At 39.2% G+C, this 21112-nt stretch overlaps 1 protein-coding gene across 4 annotated transcripts in view; it reads right to left on the reverse strand.

Moving 5' to 3' along the window:
• Positions 1 to 1226: 1226 nt before the first annotated feature.
• POLH (DNA polymerase eta) overlaps positions 1227 to 21112 on the reverse strand; it is a 29572-nt gene continuing 9686 nt past the window's right edge. For 3 of the 4 annotated variants that reach the window (XM_067752828.1, XM_067752827.1, XM_067752826.1), the window contains 7 exons: positions 12908 to 13077; positions 11199 to 11302; positions 9973 to 10092; positions 9256 to 9379; positions 8432 to 8497; positions 5214 to 5383; positions 1227 to 3623 (listed from right to left, as the gene is read on the reverse strand). In XM_067752828.1, the coding sequence (XP_067608929.1) occupies positions 2738 to 3623; positions 5214 to 5383; positions 8432 to 8497; positions 9256 to 9379; positions 9973 to 10092; positions 11199 to 11302; positions 12908 to 13077 (1640 nt within the window). In that variant the 3' untranslated portion in view covers positions 1227 to 2737. The remainder of the gene's footprint in view (positions 3624 to 5213; positions 5384 to 8431; positions 8498 to 9255; positions 9380 to 9972; positions 10093 to 11198; positions 11303 to 12907; positions 13078 to 21112) is intronic. The other variant, XM_067752829.1, reaches the window with a different exon arrangement.

Consider the following 21112-nt stretch of genomic DNA (forward strand, 5'->3'; position numbering starts at 1 on the left):
GCATAGTTCTTTGAGTGAGCAGAATAGAAAGTGAAACTGCCGCCTTTTCAGCTAAGATAGGTGTCCACCCTGTACTTGAGGAGTTGGCCACTTGCTAATGGTCACAGGGGTAAGGAGGCTGATGACTATGCCCTGTCAGAGATTTGGAGATAAGCGTGCCAGCTACTTAATGACAAGTAGAACTTAGAGACATGGCAGTCTGGTCCTCACGCTTTTCCTAGCAATGCAAGGTAGCCTGAAGTGAGGTTTATATAATCTAAACTGGCTTTTTGGAGCCGAAAGCCAGCTGGCGAAACCTTTGTCCCTTCCTCCTGTTTGTGTTCAGAGTACCTGACTACCACATTTTATGGGTGAAGAAATACGGCCCAAGGTTAAAGTCAACTGTAAAAAGCAGGGACTACAGGGACTTCCCTGGCAGCCAGTGGTTAAGACTCCACGCTTCCACTGCAGCGGGGCGAGGGTTTGATCCTGGTAGGGGAACTGAGATCCCGCATGCTGCGCAGTGTGGCCAAAAAAAAAATAAAAAAAAGCAGGGACTACATTTTCAGTACTGATCCTTGCAAAAGAAATTTAATGATAAATGTGGGCCATGGTCCCACGGGTATTCTGCCTCCAGGGTATTAAAGTGATAGCCTCCCCACCATTCAGGCTCAGCTGCTTTTTATATATCACTGGTTTAACTTGCTACTAAGAAGCCTGTGGTTGAAGAACTTCCTCTTGGTGTTGGGAACTAAGAACCATTTACTTCCTTCTGTACAGTTGCTGATAAACCGCTATGAGGGAAGGTTATAGTCAGCAAAAAGGTACTATAGCCTTCTCCCAACACTGACGTTTGCATGTCTGTCTGCTGCCCCCTCCACAGGCTCACTGCCAGTATGCTGGGGCAGGGCTGGCATTCCCAAGAAAACAACGTGTGCTGCTGGTATTGTCTTTATTGGTTATTCACTAGTGCTCCCCCTACCTCCCCCCACTACCTGTCTTGGCCTCTAGAAGGTCAATGAAACCAAGGTTTCTACCACATTACTTTTCTATTTGACTCCTTCCAGTCAACTGAAGTGCTAAAAATTTGTTCAACTTGATCTGTACAGCACCCAGAGGAGATTTTTTTTTTAAACTTCTCCCTAGATTAGGAAAGGAAGTTTTGGAAAATGATACCCAGACATCTCCACAAACTAATGAGGCACTTTGCTACGTTAATGCAACATTGAGGAGTATAAAAAGGTGTATAAGTAGTATGTACATTTTTATTGTTACAGTTCTGGTGATCTTAAAATTTTCAGTATATACATTTCATCCAGTGACTATCAAGCACCTGTTGTGTGCAAGGCACTGTGAATTCTTGCCTTTAAGAAATCTACAAATCTAGTAGGGAAAGAGCCATATATACAGTAAGCACTATCTTTTATTAGATATTTAACTGCCACAAAAGTGGAAGGTCTTTCTGGAAGAAGAAATAATTTGCTAGACACAGTGGTTTTCAAATGTTCCCCCTTCAAATTACAGACCCCCAATTTATAAATAAGCTAAAATAAGCCTAAAAGTACTGGTTTGAGTACATGTATGGGAAGGGGGACTATGTATTCCGTTCTCCCTACCCTCTTATCTCCCCCCTCCACTGCCACCACTCAGTTCATCTTTGATTGGGTTCTCTGTGTAATCAACATTTCCCATATCAGAAAAGCCAAAACTGACTTTCCACACATAAGAATGGAGATTAAGAATACAGTACTATAAACATGGACTAGTGCAAAAAGCTACAGTAATTCATTTAAAACTCTAAACTAAAGATTCACACTTCAGTAGGGAAGAGATGAACGTGCCAGTGACCCTGAAGGCCCAAGCATTTACCTCTTACATTTGTCTTTAGGGTTTAAGGAAATGACCTTGCCCTCTACAAACCTGGTGGGCTGTTATTATCTTCTAGATGGGTATTTCTCAAATTTGTTAATATACAAATTCAGTAGGGGTGGGGGTAAGGCTGAGACTATTTCTAACAAGTTCTCTGGTGGTGGAGCTGCTGCCCCTCAAAATCACACTTGGAGTAACAAGGTCCTAGAGATGATCTAGTTCTGATCATGACTTAGCCAATCTAAACAGAGTTCCTGAGCTGGTCCAGTAACAGTCTCACTGCAAGAGGTAGAAGGGCCAATGGCTAAAATTGTGGCTATGATAGGGTTTACTTGAATGAAATTCAGTATTTATTGAGTAGCTTCTCTGTACACAGTCCTGCCCTAAATTAGTTACCACTTTAGGGTTTCAGGTCTTCACCTCACATAAAAAAATTTTTTTAACTTTTTTTCACTCAGTTCCTTTTATGTGCCAATGTTAAGCTACATACTTTAAGTACATTTTTCTTAATCTTCAGTAATCTAAGGCATTATCTCAGTTTTACACATGAGGAAAGTGACTTGCTCAAGGCCGTATTCCAAGAGGCAAAGCCAGGTTTGGAACCAGATCTCTTAACTTCCGAGGCCCAGGCATTTTAAACTGTATGACACTGCTTCCCTAAAGACTAACAATTAAAGATTCAATACAGTTGTATCTCTGGAAGATGAGTTTTTACATCCCTGTCAACAATAGAATTAGAATCCCTGAGGTGGAAGCCTTAACTCAGCATCTAACCAGATTATTTTCCTTATTAAAAATTTTATAAAGTTATAAATTTCCTTGAGAAGTGAACATATTTCCATCTCCCAGTTACAAATAAAAAAACCCTGCGGCAAGCCTGAGGGCAGCACTAGTGTGTTAATGGCTTAAAAAATGATTCCAATGTCTGCATGCCCTCAGGCCTAGGGCGTTTATTCCTGGAGGCCAAAGGGCTCTTGGGATTTCTTTTGCCTTGAGGAGAACTGGCAGGAGCAACCCGGGGGTTGGAGTGGGGCTGCAAAAAGGATTTCTGCAAGTCCAACGCAAAGTGATAGTCTGTATGCTCTGGCATCTCCCATACAGGTACCAGAGAGCCACACTTCTCACAGGGCACTTGGTCCTCAGCAGCCAGAAGACTGGAGGTAGTAGGTGCCTTCTGAGCCACCTCCAGAGCAGACTTGGAAGTTAAAGAAGCAAGGCTGCTTAGGCTGTTCTGGGCCAAATCCATCTCTGCAGGAGTTGCTTTGAAGGATCCTAGCTTCAACACCTTTTCACAGACAGGGGCACAATCTGGACACTCTGTTGGAAAACAATTTGGTAACTCTTTAGGACTGGACTGTGGTTTTTGTGGAGGGAAGAAAACATTAGTAAGCTGTTTCTGCTTTAGAAGCAGACTCTTCTGTTTAAAGAAGGGCTCAGTTCCTGAAGTACGACTGGTTTGGAAAGGTAATGAGGGCTTGGAGGGTGAATTGCTTATGGGGGCCTGCGTAGTGGCAGTAAGAGAAGAAAGTGAAGCTTCTTTGACTTTCTGCTTTTCTGCAGCTTTCTGGAAGAATGATTCCAGAGAAGTGGTTGCTTTCTTAGTGGTTGTCACCGCTGGGCCATTTTCCTGGGTCTTATCTTCTGAACGGGTAATTGGCACCTTTGACGGAGAACTTGGGTCACTGCTCAAGAAGATGGTGATGTCTGTGCCAGGTGAAGGGGCAGAGGCAGAGAATTTGGTAGCACAGAGGAAAACCATTGTAAGGGGAGGGGACCTGAATAGAAAGTAAAAGAATAAGATTAGCACCAGGTCACAGGTTCAGTTTGTAAATGATTGGGATTCTGGTTCTGCCACAAAAGGAAACTGTTACTGCAGTGGTTCTCAGACTTTAGGGTATATTGGATTAATAGATTCAATAGACCTGGGATGGGCAGAGAATTTGCCATTCTAACAAGTTCTCGGGTGATGCTGATGTTGCTGGTCTAGGACCACACCTTGAGAACCACTGACTTTGGTGAACACCTACCAAGTCAGATGTGTAAGTTGGATCCCCTGACAGCTGGGTTTATTGTTTTCATAAGATAACTTCTGCAGAGCTGCTGAAATTCAGGGTTGAGGCAAGAAACCATTCAGGGCAATAAAAAAGCTTTAGAATATTTAGAGTGGAAAGACTTTTGAAAAAATCCTCTTACGCACTCTTCTGTTTTTAAACAGAACCGGAACTCTGACAGACTTTGAACTCTGGAATTTTTAGAGAATGAAATTTCACAGCTGCTTTGGTTATCTGGTCTCAGAAATATTTCGAGAAATTCCTGTCATAAAGTTCCTCATGTCTAATTACCCAAATAAATTTTCACATGAGTTGAATTTTGGAAGATGAAATGTGCTTTTATATACAGATTAGTCCCTTGATGAGGTAAATTTAAAAGTTATCATGACAGTATCTCACTATTCTCCTCTTTCATGCTCAGGGACAGTCTTATAATCAGACAACGTTATGCTTCCCTGTCAATATTTGACACTCTTGGTGAGTAGTATTTGTTATAGTCTGTCAATTTACAAGGTTTAATGTGAACATAGTATCACAATTATCATTTGGTTCAGTAAAACCATTCAATATTTGAAAATAAATATACCAGGAAGTAAAAGTAAATTATTCTAAGAACAAAGACTCTAACTTTAGAGACCCATACATGTAGTACCCTTATATTCAGATATGCAGTAACTTAGGTGCCTAACTAAACTTTTTTTTATAATCTCCAATGTAGATCTATAAATAAGCAACCAATTTATCTTCCTCACATAATTATATTTACATTGTGAATCTGGAATACTTTTTTCAATTTAAGAGGCTATGTTAAATAAATAATTATGGTATTCCAATACTGAAATCATTAATATCTGGACAGTAAATGAACATACTCCAGTATACACTTGGTTATCTTTAATGGCCAGATGAAGTGAAGTTTATTATTATGACATTTGGTATTACACCAGTGGAGCTTGTAACTGAGTTGGGATGTGAGAGAGAGATTACTGGTGAATAGGTCACTTTCATTATCAAGGAAGATGATTTTAAGATAGAACCATCAAGCAGTTGAGAGAAAAGTTCCCTGAAACTTGAGTTCTGTACTCCTAAGTACAATTGGTCATTCCCCTGACTATAGCAAATTGATATAGGCAGGGATAGTATTGGTTCACTCTGCCTCTCAAACCAAATGTAGGCAAAGAGGCTGCAACTGAGCTGCCTTGTTTCTGGTGCTTCTACTGTGTCCTACCCCAGCTGGAATGCTTATATACCCACTAATTTTAAATAAAGACAGGGTTTAAGTCTCAAAAGAAGGTGAGTTAGAAGGAAACTCACCATTCAGTTTGGGTTCCTGAAGTGTTACAGTTCCTGATGAGAGCAAATGCATCATGGCTCATCTTGTGAGCATCATAGCGAGGAAGGGCACAGCAGCGGCGCAGGCTGCTGAGACGTCTGTCTCCTTGGACGCGAATGCTCACGACCAACTGAGTGGCCACCCTGTCATTCTGTGGGTGTAAATGGATTGAGACAGAACTGAAGTTACCTTGAGCATGTGGATTCTATATAGTGATGTCTGTGAGAGGAAAAAACCAGGGTGACAGAATGGTTTGGGAATAGGTTTAATTTTTTAAAATTTTGTTCTGTTTCTGAGTATAAATAATTGGAGAAGACATAATTTAGATGATGGAATATTAGAATATCTAGGATATTTTGACAGGTAATGGGAACAGGACAGAATAAATGAAAATGGATTCTCCTGAATGTTTTGTTTTCTTTTTGGTGGTGTCCGTGCAGGAAGATTATACTAAATACTTGTAATACTATATTCTAGTTTATGACTGAAGGAGGGTTCATGTAAGTCATTGAAAGGGTGTCAGGATTGAGTAGTGGATCTATTCTTTAATCTGCTCTGATGCTCTTATGCTTAAGAGCAGAAGTGGACTTACCTGGTGGCACAAGTGGTTAAGAATCCGCCTGCCAATGCAGGGGACACAGATTCGATCCCTGGTCCGGGAAGATTCCACATGCCACAGAGCAACTAAGCCCATGTGCCACAACTACTGAGCCTGCGCTCTAGAGCCCGTGAGCCACAACTACTGAGCCCGTGTTCCACAACTACTGAAGCCCATGCACCTAGAGCCCGTGCTCCTCAACAAGAGAAGCCACCGCAATGAGAAGCCCACACACTGCTATGAAGAGTAGCCCCTGCTCGATGCAACTAGAGAAAGCCCATGCGCAGTAACGAAGATCCAACGCAGCCAAAAATTAATTAATTAATTAAAAAATACGTGTTTGTTAAATGCATAAATATTTCAATCTTAACAACAACAAAAAAACAGCAGTAGTTTCCACTAGCGCCTCCTTACAGCCCATCTATAGAAGATAAAGTGTAGTGAGCCTGCCTCTAGAGAGCATGATCATTGATACACTTTTCAGTGACGTCTAAGCACCTGAATACTGTTGATGCAAAGCAAACTAAGAAATAAAGGTCGAGGCAAGAAGGTAAAAAGTATACATAGGGATCCCCTCAAAATCGAAAGATTCTAGTGAGAAGAAACACCCCTAAGACAAACCAAGAGCAGCAACCAACTTCTAGGTAAAAATACATTTTGTATTTTTGTGCATTTTGTAAATACAGTTTATACAGATTTGTATATCTCGAGAGAATACAAATAGGCAATTACAAACAAGTCCTTGTTGACTAAAACCGTTCAACTATAACTGACTGCCTACTATGTATCAGGCACTATCTAGAGATACAGGAGAGAACAAAAAGTCCAGGCCCTTCTGGATCTTACCTTGTAGTAGGAGCTGCATATAATAAACAAGTAGGCATGTAATAGGAATGACCACAAAGTGCCATGGAAAAAAGCAGAGTAAGGCAGGGAGTGATGGAGGCTGCTGATATGACAGGGGAGTTGGGGAGAAGGGGAAGGTGAAATTTACTTGGTGTGTTAAATAAATGGGGAGGAGGCCAGCAAGTGGAGTCTAGAGGGGAGTGAGCTAGGGGGAGATGATAGGACATAAGGTCATTGACTGTTAGAGAATAAAGAGATGAGAACGGAGCGACACCTAGTGGGAAAAGTCAAATAGACCCATAACACAACCTCTTTACGATGCCTCCCAAAGAACATTTACCACCACCTCAGCTAAAAAGGGGCAAACAGGTAATTATAGATGATTCCTGATAGTATACAGTTGATGTCTCAACTGGAGAGGACACATCAAAAAATACCATCAGGAAAATGGAAATAAAATCCACAGAATGGGAGAAAATATTTGCAAATTATATATTTGACAAGGGACTTATACCCAGAATACACACAGAACTTTTAAAACTCAATATAAAGAGACAACCCACTTCAAAAATGGGCAAAGGATCTTGACAGACATTTCTCCAAAGAAAATAAAATAGCCAATAAGCACCTGAAAACCATGAGATACCACTTCACACCCACTAAAAATTTTTTAAAAGACAATAACAAAGATATAGAGAAATTAGAACCCTCTTACATTGCTGGGAGTGTAAAATAGTGCAGCAACAGTCTGGTATGCTAACATAGAGTTGCCATGTGACTCAGCAATTCTACTCCTAGGTATATATACAAGGGAAATGAAAACATGACTACACAAAAATCTGTACATGAATGTTCACAGCAACATTATTCATAATAGCCAAAAAGTGGAAATATCCATTCACTGATGAATTGATAAATAAAATATGGTATATCCATTCAATAGAATGTTGTGATAAAAAGGAATAAAGTACTGATAGATGCTACAATATGGGTAAACCTTGAAAATATTATGTTAATTGAAAGATTTAAAGCCAGTCACACAAAAAGCCACATATTATATTATTCCATAGATATGAAATGTCCAGAATAATTAAGTCTATAGAGACAGAAAGCAGACTAGTGGTTGCGTAGGGCTGGGGGAGTAACTATTAGTGGGTATAGGATTTCTTTTCTGGGTTATGAAATGTTCTTAAATTGATTATGGAATAGTTGAACAACTCTGAAATATACTAAAACTACTGAACTGTATACTATAAATGGGTGAATTTCATGGTATGTAAATATATATATATATGTATCAATAGAGCTTTTTTTTTGAAAGAGAGAAGATAAACCAATCAGATGTTTCATCTTTGACCTACGACTCTGTCTCTAAAACTGAGTACTTCTTTGTCACATGGACTATGTTAAAGCCGAATAATTTACAGTCCAAACCCTAAATGTCCTGCTTAATGGTTCTGTACTCTGATGAAGATCCACTGTATATTCAGAGTTGCAGTAACATTTAGATAATATACAAAAAAGTAAAAGCAAATGGTAATGAGGGAGACAGGGGTAGTCAGGTCTTACGTTCACAGATCCAGGCTTTTGAGAATCATACTGAGTTTTATGGCAGTTTTATGGGAAAAGATAAAAGATTTCTTAAAATTTTCCAGCTGGTATCTTTTTGTATCTTTGTTTCTACTCCATAAGGTAAGGAGCAACTTGTATTTAAATCCCAAACCTCACCCCAGGAATAAAGAAAGAAAATCTTACATCATTTCGGTCCTTGATTAGTCTCTCCTCTAGTTCCTGGGCTAATTGCAAAAGCCACCATTGTACCTAAAAAAAGTATTGAGACTTTAATCTTTCATTTAAAGACTCTAGGTTTATTATAGAACTAAATGGTGGTTTTGTTCAGTTCTCCCCAAAATGGAAGTGTGTAACAAAGTCTCCCCTGTAACAATCCCCAGATCATAGAAATCTTCAGTACTCTGACCTGCCCTAGCTCAAGAGCTTTCATTCTTTTCCTGCTGGCATGCCATCAGGTGAATTTCAGGCATGTTCCAGCTCTGAGAAAAAAAGACACAGTGGGCTTCCCTGGTGGCGCAGTGGTTGAGAGTCTGCCTGCCGATGCAGGGGATACGGGTTCGTGCCCCGGTCTGGGAAGATCCAACATGCTGCGAAGCGGCTGGGCCCGTGAGCCATGGCCGCTGAGCCTCTGCGTCCGGAGCCTGTGCTCTGCGACGGGAGAAGCCACCACAGTGAGAGGCCCGCGTACCACACACACACACAAAAAAAAGACACAAACTTGAGGCACAATATCCTGGCCTCCTAAGATTTCACCTAACAAAAAATGAGTAATTCCATTTCAAACTTCAATCAGCTCCATTCTATTTCTTTTCAGATGGAAGAAAGGGAAAAAATAATAATAAAAAAAAAAATCCCAAGTTAAACTAATCAATTTTCAGCACACAAAAAACCTTCTATTTCCTTCATATTTTACAGCATAAAGGTCCCATCTAACTTTCCACAGCTACCAAAACCTACCCACCAACTCCCTTAAAAGAGTCAATGTTCTGTCAAGAATGTCTGCCTACCTGTTCCCGAGCAGCCAGAGCTGTTTTTCCTGGGAAGTTCTTGCTGCAGGCAATGGTTTTGGGTATTTGCCTGGGTCTAACTGGATCATGTTCAATCCCCCGGCACATGGCATATAGCCAAGATCTAATGAAACCAGCAAAAGAGTTTAAGGTGAAAGCAAATGATTATTCTTGTTAAAACAAAATACCTATATTATACTACCTTTTATCCCTTTCATGAAAAAGGAAAAATTTGTTCAAAATTAAGTACACCTCACCCGTAACAGAATCCTTGCCCTTCCCAATGAATTCCAGTAATGATAAATTGCCGAGGAGAACACATTATGCTTTCTAAAGCCAAGTCATCATTTGTGTTTTGGGAAAAGTGCCAACTAAGCCACATATTTCATATCCCCAAGTATTTTTGGTACTTAGTAAGCAAAAATACAAGGATTTTTAAGAGAACAACAGCATCTTAGCACACATAAATATTGTGCATGTGTATATCAGAGCTTCAGAATAACAGCTCCTATCTACCAACCTATTTAGGCACGTGAAAAAAACTAGACTAATAGGTTATAATGATTTAATATTTTAAAGCAAAAGGACGAATGCAATTACCTCGAGGAGCAAATATTAACCTAAAGATAGGTCTAGATTTTACCTGATGCTCTTGTCTACATTTGAATTTAGCATATCCATAAAGGTTATGATTGAAAAGTATTAGGAATCACTTACCCATTCTTCTCCCCAAAATGACTCTGGAGCTGGGATTCAGTGAACTGGGTCAGTTCTCCCATGTATTCTACCCCCAGGGTTTCAATGACAGAAGCCCCTAGCTTTCCTCCAAGATTACGGCTAACAACAACCAAAAAAAGACAAAAGATTTATAGGTCACATCATAAATATCTAGTTAGCAGGGAAAATGAGAACACACATTGGTCCTGTAAACTATTGATTTTCTAGCATAAGACTAGACGACTCTGGGAATTCAGTACTCTGGAAGTTAGGGCCTGGGAAGAAGACTAACCATAGCATAAACACAAGGGTAAAGTCATTAATTAGTTATCAAGTCAACTGTGTATAAAACTTTCAATTGTACAGGATCTACTGTCCCATTTAGGGATTAAAATTCCACCTCCAAAACAAACCCCTTCCATAGCTAAAACATTTTATATTTAAGAATATAGTAAAAAAAAAAAAAAAAAACAACTCTTCAGCTTGGCCTTTGAGATGTCTAATAATCTGTCCTCAACCTCTCTGTTCAGTCCTTTTTCCATCACTTATCTTCCTCAATATGGTCCCAGTTCACTGGAAATATATTTTCTCCCTCTTGGTGCTCAAAACAGTCTCCAAATTGGTATTTCTCTTCTATTCTCATCTGACTCTCCCATGCCTTTTTCATAAGTCCTTCTCAGATGACTTTTATGAACTTTGGTAACTACCTGTACAATTCATTTAGCAGTTACTCACATATAGTCTTGATGATAGCACTTTCACTATTGCTTTGAACAGATATATCTTGTCCCTTCAACAATATTATAAGCCCTTGTCAAGGACACACTATTGGTATGCACAACCTAGTTATTAATTTTATTTGGGAGCAATTCAGTAGCCCTGAACAGCTTGATACGCTACTAGAACAAAGAAAAGAAGTAAAATTCCTATTTGTTATTTAGTAACAGGCTTGAGTAAAAAACCTAGAAGGAAGTTAAACATATAGCTAAAAAACAGTTCATTCTTTTAAAATTCAGGATTAAGTATCTTCCACAGATAATCCGGAATTGAAAGTTCATTAAGAAAAAAATCTCAGCATGTTTGTAAAATTTTCTGTGTCATCTCCCTCCTGTCCCCATGGTACCTATTTTCCCTGGCTCCAATCCTTAAGGAACAGAAGAAACTACAACCAGAGAGGGCCTTCACATATATAGAAGTGAAATTTAAGGTGCTCCCTGAATACTTACATTTTGCTAATAGGCACTTGGCTGAAGAGCTGTGGGACTGACCCATGTGAGACCAGGGTCTGCCGGTTGGGCTTGTTTAGTCCACAGGCCAGCTTTGCCAGAACCTGGAGCATGGAAAGTATAAAAACCCCATGACTGTCAACACCCACACACAGAGTTGGTGAATATTAACACACACATATACACGCATACACACGGCACAGCTTAAGGGCTGTAACTAATGGTTTCCACGTTAAAAACAAAACCAAAACCAGAAACTCAAGACATCTCCAAAGCTTGGTGTCCCACAATATCCACAGTGGAAAACATGACCCACTATCATTATCCTCATTGTCCTTTCCACATCTTCCATTCTCAGTCTTTCTTTAGTCATTTATTCCACCCTCATCTATTCCTTAAGGTTTTCCTATTTCAAGAGGGTGAAAAAGTAGAGAAGCTACAGAAGAGACTTAAGATGCATTTCTTAGTATGTCCATGTGAAAATGCTAAAACAAACTCATTTTACCCTACTCCATTTATATACATTTCCTGATTAATGGTTAGTCCATTTTGAGTCCCGGATTTAATACAGATTACCATCATTTAGCATCTGTGATAAAGACTGGGCTCGAAGTCATTGTCCAATAGCAAACATCTTCTTATATTAAATAAGACTTCAAAATGAAAAAACCCTTGAGAAGTCTTTTCAAAGAATAAGGTACTTCAGTGGTATCATTTAACAACTTATAATTGGTAGGAAAAATATAAAATCACTCTTCAGATTCATTGGAGATTCCCTGAAACTTCTACTAGGCCACATTTAGTCTAGTTTAAATTATTACATTAAGACTTTTGTTTCCCCTCCCTCCACCTAACCAGAAAAAAAAAAACCCCAAAACTCTACTGAGTAGTTTGGCAACTTTCCTCTTCTTGGGAGTTCCCTGGTGCTCCAGTGGTTAGGACTCGGTGCTCTCACTGCCGTGGGCTGGGGTTTAATCCCTGGTTGGGGAACTAAGATCCCACAAGCTGAGCAGTGCAGAACTTTCCTCTTCTTGAGTGAGGGAGAGAAGGTAGTAACTAGAAATAATCAGCCACTGCCCAACTACTGAGTCTACACCAAAGGGGATGAAGATCCCAGGGCCACACTGCAGTTTAATCAAAAAGCACAGAACAAAAGCATAGAACACCCAGAACTCCACATAAGAAGTGAGATAATACTAGAAAATTCAGCAACGGAAAAGGAAAGAAATAGGTTCCTACTGGCCTCCTCCTTTCTTTGTTTGCTTGCAGGATCTTAGTCCCCTGACCAGGGATTGAACCCAGGGCCCCTGGCAGTGAAAGCGCCGAGTCCTAACCACTGGACCACCAGGGAAGTCCTGCCTCCTCCTTTCTTTGGATAGTTCAGTCATTAAGGAAATACTGTGGATACAACTATGTAAATAACCATTTCCAGCAAAATTTTCAGCCTGCTTCTTAGGAAAGTACATGTGTAATGTCAATCCCCATGATAAAGAATTACTTAGGTTTTTATTTGGTCTTCACCATGAAGTTTAAGTAGAAACCCATTTCAAAGTATATGTGTAATGATTTAAATGCCCCACTCATACCTATCCTGGCTGTTTGTTTTTTGTTTTGTTTTTGTTTTTCTTTTTTTTTTGTTTGTTTCTATGCCCGCTGTGTTTAACTACAGATATCTGTGTTTCTCTTTGAAATCTACTATTAGCCTTCACCTTATTGTGTGAAATCCCGGCTGAACACTGAAAACCAGTCTGCCTCTCTATGGCTGCTCTCATTTCCTCCACGATCACTGCTCCCACAGTGAGCTGTAGGTCTGGAGAGGTGGTGTTATCAGTCTGAAGAGAATCAAGCCATTGCAATAAGCCTTGTTTTCGCATTTCCTCTGAAAAGTTGAGAGGTAACAGTTAGACTTCTTTTTTAAAAAATCAGGGTTTTATTTGTGTTATCTAATGCAGAAATGCTTAGATTTCAGGTACTTTACATATGTAGGTTTTCACCAAAAATGGCAGCCATTTTAGAAGACTATTCAGTATCACAACAGAGATAAATTTCTCCTTCATACCAATTCTAGCAGCCTTATCTCCCAGCATAGGCTGAACCTTATAAGCTCTAATAAGCAACAAATATTTTGTATTGTCTTTCATGAGTAATGATTTAAAAGTACATCTGTTTTCTCTCTCCAGTTTTTGAACTTTCTTCTTCCAACTTCCCTTGCACATCACCAAAAATTCTATTAAGTTACTCAATTAGAAAATATTCAGAATTATCGCACGCTTCAGTATAAACTTAAGTTAGCATTTATGTATTTTTAGAGACTGGTTCCAGTTGAATACCTTAAGTCCAATCAGAGGCACTAGAAGATTTATTCTCTTGACAAACTATTTAAATTAGAAGTAGCTTTGTACCTTAGGGCTTTGAAAATACCTTACTATCCAATTTAGAACTAGTCATAGTTTTGAAAAACATTTTAAAAGTATTATATAACAAGGAAGTTAGGAAATATACATGCTGTTTTAAAGAGGCTGTAATGAGGTATGAACAAGGCAAGAAAATTCAAAATATCTTGGAGAGGCAGAGTGAAGGGTCACATATATGGAGAAGAGGAGGAAGATGAGCACATAAAAGGAAGTATTTTCCAGCTATTGAGGGCTGCTGTTTCTCTCCTTTGCTGGTCTATCTCCCTCCTCTAACACTGTAACTGCAGATACAGAGCAACGTTCTCCTCTTCTCTGTATATATGCTTTTTCTCTTGGTGAACTGGTACTGACTTATGTTTCAATTTGTTTATGCTAAGTACATGCAAATCTTAATCTCTATCCCCAAACTCTTAACTTTAATCCCTTATTTCTACCTCCCTACAGAAAAAGTCTTCTTGAATTTTTCATTACAGTATCAAACAAAATACTACTAAAGTCAACCTTTATTATATCTTCCTCCCCAAAGGTTCTCTTTCCCAAACAACTCCCTATTTCTCTTAAAGGTTTAAAATCTAATATTGGCTTCTTTTTTTTAAAAATTAATTAATTTATTTATTTTTATTTTTGGCTGCCTTGGGTCTTCGTTGCTGCCCACGGTCTTTCTCTAGTTACAGCAAGCGGGTGCTACTCTTCGTTGCGGTGTGCGGGCTTCTCATTGCGGTGGCTTCTCTTGTTGCAGAGCGCGGGCTCTAGTAGTTGCAGTACGCAGGCTTAGTTGCTCCTTGGCATGTGGGATCTTCATGGACCAGGGCTCGAACCCATGTCCTCATCGATGGCAGGAGGATTCTTAACCACTGCACCACCAGGTAAGTCCCTTGGCTTCTTTTCTTTTATTCCCCTTTATTATAGTTACTTAGTTACCAAAGCCCACTTCAAAATATTTCACATATCCATTGCAACCCACTGTATTTTATTCAGCTTTTCTTCATTCTTGCCTAGGCCACCTCAAACTTCTTTGTTTGTGGTTTTTGTTTGTTTGTTTTTGGCTGCACCGTGCGGCACGTAGGATCTTAGTTCCCCTACCAGGGATCAAACCCATGCCCCTAGCAGTGGAAGCGCAAAATCTTAACCACTGGACCACCAGGGAAGTCCCCATAAATTTATAGTTAACTCTTAAAAATCACGTAGTGTTAAGTCTTCCAACTTAGTTCGTTTTCAAAATTGTTTGCCTATTCCACATCCTTTGCATTCCCATACAAATTTTAGAATCCGTTTATCAATTTCTATAAAATCCTGCTGGGATTTTGGAGAGAATGCAATGAATCTGTAGGTCAATTTGGGGAGATTTGAACTCTAATATTATTTAATCTTTCAGTCCATGAGCATGGTCTCTTCATTGATTTCATCTTTAATTTGTCAGTGATGTTTTGTAGTTTTCACTGAACTAGTTTTTCCATATATATTGTTAAATATATCTCTAATAATTTTATGGTTTTAATGCTATTCCTTTTTAAATGTCAACTTCCCATTTTAAATTTTAATATATAGAAATACAATCAATTTTTGCATATTGACTTTGTCCCCTGCAACCTTGCTAATCTCACTTATTCTAGGTTCTTTTTTTTGGGGGGGGAGTAGATTCCCTAGGATTTTCTATAAACATGGGCATGTCACCTGCATTTGACTAGAACTGTTCTAAGAGTGAGCACTGGTAATTTATGCCAAAACTTCGGAATTAAACTGATAAACCTCTAGCTATGGCCCACAACTCTAGGGACCATAACTACAAAAGAGAAGTCCCTATACTGGTAACAGGTGTACCTTCCTCTGTGCTATGAGCTGATTAGTGCCTTCCAAGCTCCCTCTGGTTGTTGGCAGAATTTATCATCTTGGGGACTTCCCTGGTGGCAAAGTGGTTAAGAGTCCACCTGCCAAGGCAGGGGATGTGGGTTTGATCCCTGGTCCGGGAAGATCCCACATGCCACAGAGCAGCTAAGTCTGTGCGCTACAGCTACTGAGCCTACGCTCTAGAGCCGGTGAGCCACAACTACTGAGCCCGTGAGCCACAACTACTGAGCCCGTGAGCCACAACAACTACTGAGCCCACGCCCCAGAGCCCGTGCTCCACAGCAAGAGAAGCCACCGCAATGAGAAGCCCACGCACAGCAACAAAGAGTAGACCCATTCGCCACATCTAGAGAAAGCCCGTGCACAGCAACGAAGGCCCAATGCAGCCAAAAATAAATAAATTAATTAAAATAAATAAATTTATCATCTTGTGGCTGTAGGATTGAGGTCCCCATTTTCTTGCTGGCTGTCAGCAGAGGGCAGCTCTCAGAGCATAGCCATGGGGGCTTCTCCAAAGGCCCTCTTACAATATGGCGGCTTACTTCGTCAAAGCCTGCAAGCAGTCTAGCCAACTCTTACAGCTCTCAACTTTGGCAGTTAATTGATTTATTTTTTTAATTTTTAATTTTATTTTTATTATTATTATCATCTTTTTTTTGGCTGCTCCGGGTGGTATGTGGGGATCTTAGTTCCCTGACCAGGGATCAAATTCATGCCCACTGCAGTATAAGTGCGGAGTCTTAACCACTGGACCTCCAGGGAAATCCCTGATAGTTGATTTATATTTTTTTATACCACTACACAACTGTTTCTTATTATATGCATTCACATGTTTAATACTTGCTTAGAAATAAATGAATTAAGAGGAAGCAAACGGAGAACAAATGAATTCTTTAGCTAACACAAACCAGTTACAAAATGGCCCCGAAGGGTAAGTTTTCACTCTGACAATTTTTGAGTTATTTTTAATTAATCTTACTACTTAAACTTTCCACACACATAACTATTTCAGAAACAGAAAAAACGAAGTTGCAAATGCAGCATGGCTGAGTAGGACCCATTAAGAGGCACCATGGTAAAGTTGAATGGGAACTTCAGTATAAAAACATCACAAATACCTCGACCCTTTTCCCTAGCTTTGAAATATGTCACATCCACGAAAAACAATTTCTGGGAGGGTATATGCACTTAGATCAGCTAATTTCTGTTATGAGGTTTTTTTTTTTTATATTACACACATCATATGAAGACTCAGGAGTATGATATATCATCATAAATCATTTCCTAGACATTGTACTGTTCTGAGCACTCTAAATAATAAGATATCACTGCATCTCGAAGCTTAATATTTAAACTAGACACAATAAAGCAACTTTTTCCTTCATATATGAATACCTTTTATTTCCTCATACAGAAATAAGATTTCTTTAAAACACTGGCATTTTATATAAAAATGTAAGAAAGATAGGTATAGAAGAGGCGCATGTCCATTTGAAGTAACATTTGACCTCCAACAAAGGTATGTACCATCATCTTCACCAGAGAGCTCTTCAACAATGAGTTGCCCTCCAAAACCAACGTAACGTGTAATAATAGTTCTTATATGAGGTGTGTAGGTTTCAGTGGGTCTGTGAATCTCCTGAAAACTACATGCAAAACTGTTTTACATGTAGATATGTATTTTTCTGAGGCAAGCAAGGGTCCACAGCTTTCAACAGATTTTCAAAAGGGCATATAGCCTTCAAAAAACCCTTAAACAGCAAATAATTTAATGTACTATAAAACCAAACACAACCACACAAAATCTATGGGATGCAGCAAAAGCAGTCCTAAGAGGGAAGTCCATAGAGATACAGGCCTTCCTCAAAAAAACAAGAAAAATCTCAGGGACTTGCCTGGCGGTCCAGTGGTTAAGATTCTGCGCTTCCACTGCAGGGGGCATGGATTCAATCCCTGGTTGGGAACGAAGATTCCATATACTGTGTGGCGCAGCCAAAAAAAAAAAAAAAACCAAAGAAAAACCCAGAAAAATCTCAAATAAACAATCTAACCTACTACCTATGAGAATTAGAAAAAGAAGAACAAACAAAACCTAAAGTCAGCAGAAGGAAGGAAATAATAAAGTATTATAAAACCAATTCCAAATGTTTATTTAAAAAAATTAGCTACACAGTAAAATGTAGTACACAAAACTAAGCCCCCTGACAAAAAAGAAAGAAAAAAAACAATAACAGGACTTCCCTGGTGGTGCAGTGGTTAAGAATCCACCTGCCAGTGCAGGGGACACGGGTTCGTGCCCTGGTCTGGGAAGATCCCACATGCTGCGGAGCAACTAAGCCCGTGAGCCACAACTACTAAGCCTGCGCATCTGGAGCCTGTGCTCCACAACGGGAGAGGCCGTGACAGTGAAAGGCCCGCGCACCGCGATGAAGAGTGGCCCCCGCTCGCCGCAACTGGAGAAAGCCCTCGCACAGCAACGAAGACCCAACACAGCCAAAAAAAACAAACAACAACCCCCCCCAAAACCCAACAACAACAAAAACACAACACAAAAAACAAAACCAAAAAACCCTTCCTTACTCTGATCCCAGAATAATAATAATAAATCAATAAAGGCAAATGTACCATAACTTTGCCTCCTTTAAGTGGCACATTACATTGTCCATTGTATTCTCCCTAAAGAACTAAAAGCTCTGCAGCCTCCACCTTGATAAACTCAGCTATCAGGATCAGAGAATAAAATAATTCCTCAATGGTCCTTCCCGTAAGTTTCCCTGGGTAGTTCCACCTCTACCCTTCAATACAACATATTAAAAGGCATCATACAACTGTTGACAGCAAAACTAAACTTTAATATCTTACATCTTACTTTAAAACATGGAACCCATGGAAAATTCACCACTGTAACTAGAAATAAACTAAACACTCTTGGAGCTTTTTCTGAACAAATCTGTATAGTTTCTACAAGTAATAACATATGCCCTGACAAGTCCCCCAAGAAGTTAACTTGCTATAGATTTGTATCCTTTTGGTTAACGTCCAACATTCAAAGATTTTCACTAAAAGAGCTCTTCTAAATAAGAATAATGTTGGGATTTCCCTGGTGGCATAATGGTCAAGAATCTGCCTGCCAGAGAAGGGGACACGGGTTCGATCCCTGGTCTGGGAAGATTCCACATGCCGCGGAGCAACTAAGCCCATGTGCCACAACTACTGAGCCTGTGCTCTACAGCCCATGTGCCTAGAGCCTGTGCTCCGTAACGAGAAGCCTGCGCACTGCAATGAAGAGTCGCCCCTGCTCACCCCAGCTAGACAAACCCCATGCACAGCAATGAAGACCCAGTGTAGCCAAAAGTAAATAAATAAAAAATAAATTAATTTTAAAAATAAATAAATAAGAATAATGTTACAAAATAAAGCTAAAGTACATGTTACAAGTGAAGGGGAGAATAGATACATTGTTTTGAATATAGCCATTATCATAAGTACTAGAAAATGTGTATGAAAAGGTGTTAAAAAGCTTCTAGATGCAGAATCTTTGCTCTGTGAACTCCAGCTGAATTCCACTTTTGTAATATTTTGATTAAAAAAAATAATAAGACCCGGATTAAAAGCAAGTTTTAATTGCCCTAATTTAATTCTAGTCTAAGAAAAATTTTTGTTTTGGCCACACCACACAGCATGCAGAACTTCCCCCACCAGAGATTGAACCCGTGACCCCTGCAGTAGTCTTAACCACTGAACTGCCAGGGAAATCCCTAAGAAAATATTTTTAACCATCAAGTACATTTTATTAAAGCACTTTCATGAGATTATATCTCAAGTTTTTATCAGGCAGATAAAGTAAACAAAGATAAGCTTACCAAAAAAAAATCACTTATCATTCTCCTACACATCAATAACCAAGTGGAGAATATAATAGAAAAAAACACAAAATCGTAATGGCAATTAAAAAAAATTAAAGCATCTAGGAACTAACATAATGAATGCACAAGACCTTTATAGAAAAAAGTAAAGCTTTAATAAGGATATTATAATTGGATACTCATGTAATAAAAAAAGGAATCTTGATCCCTACCTCACATCCTGCAGACACACACATAATGGATAGTAAATCTAAATGTAAAAGGCAAAACAATAAAGCTTCTAAAACAATATAGGAGAGTTTCTTCATGATCTTGAATAGGTAAAGAAGACCTTAAAAAATACTATCCATAAAGAAAAAAAAAGACAAACTGGACCAAATTAAAATTAAGAGCCTCTATTCATCAAAATCCACCATTAAGAGAGTAAAAAACAAGGGAATTCCCTGGCTGCCCAATGGTTAGGGCTCCACGCTTCCACTGCAGGGGGCACAGGTTCAATCCCTGGTTGGGGAACTGGAACCCCACATGCCGCACGGCGTGGCCAAAAAATTTTAAAAAAAAGAGTGAAATACAAGCCACAAACCAGAAGATGCTGCAATACATATAGTTGATAATGACTCATATCCAGAATACATAAAGAAGTCCTATAGATGAATAAGACAATTAAACCAAAAAAATGGGCAAATACTTAAACAGGCACTTCATGAAAGAAGAATGGTCATCAACTTACAAAAAGGTGCTCAATTTCATTAACACCAGGAACATGCAGACTAAAACCATAATATGATATCACTATACACTCATCAAAATGGCTAAAAAGCAAAAGAGAAAAAAGCAAGTGTTGAAAAAGATGTGGAACAACTAGAACTCTCATATACCGCTAGTGGAATTATAAATCAGTATACCCTTTTTGGAAACCTTTCGGTAGTATCTACTAACGCTGAGTACAGGCAAACTAAAGCTGAATACAGACAAACCACATAACTGAGCACTTCTAGTCATATGCTCAACAGAAATGCACACACTAAAAGATATTTACAAAAATGTTCATAGCAGCACTATTCTTAGTGGTCCAAAACTGGAAGAAACCCAAATATCCATGAAGAGTAGAATGGGTAAATTGTAGTATATTCATACAATGGAATACTACAGAAACTCAACTATATACAACAGAATGGATGAATCTCACAAAGACAATGTTGAGTGAATGAAGCCAGACTCAAGTATATACTGCATAATTTCAATTTTATAAAGTTCAAAAATAAGCTAAATAGAAATCAGGACAGTGGTTATATAGGAGAGAGGGGAGAGGAATAGATAACGACTGGGAGGGTAGGCAAGGGTGGCTTCTAGAATTCTGACATTTTTTGATCTGGGTGCTGCTTACAGAAGTGGGTTTACTTTGTGAAATCACTCAAGGTGTACACGTACAATTTATATACTTTATGTATATTACATCAGTTAAAAGTTTAGAGGAGAAAGAAAAAGGAAAACATACTGGATTCTAGATTTCAGAAGAAGCAGAAAATATAAATCAAAAATTTTAATTTAAAAAGTCACTAGAGCTTCCCTGGTGGCGCAGTGGTTGAGAGTCCGCCTGCCGATGCAGGGGGCACAGGTTCGTGCCCCGGTCCGGGAAGATCCCACATGCCGCGGAGTGACTAGGCCCGTGAGCCATGGACACTGAGCCTGCGCGTCCGGAGCCTGTTGCTCCGCAACGGGAGAGGCCACAACAGTGAAAGGCCCGCGTACCGCAAAAAAAAAAAAAAAAAAAAAAAGTTAATGG

This window comes from Pseudorca crassidens, chromosome 10, assembly GCF_039906515.1.
Source record: "Pseudorca crassidens isolate mPseCra1 chromosome 10, mPseCra1.hap1, whole genome shotgun sequence".
In the NCBI taxonomy this organism is placed as follows: Eukaryota; Metazoa; Chordata; class Mammalia; order Artiodactyla; family Delphinidae; genus Pseudorca; species Pseudorca crassidens.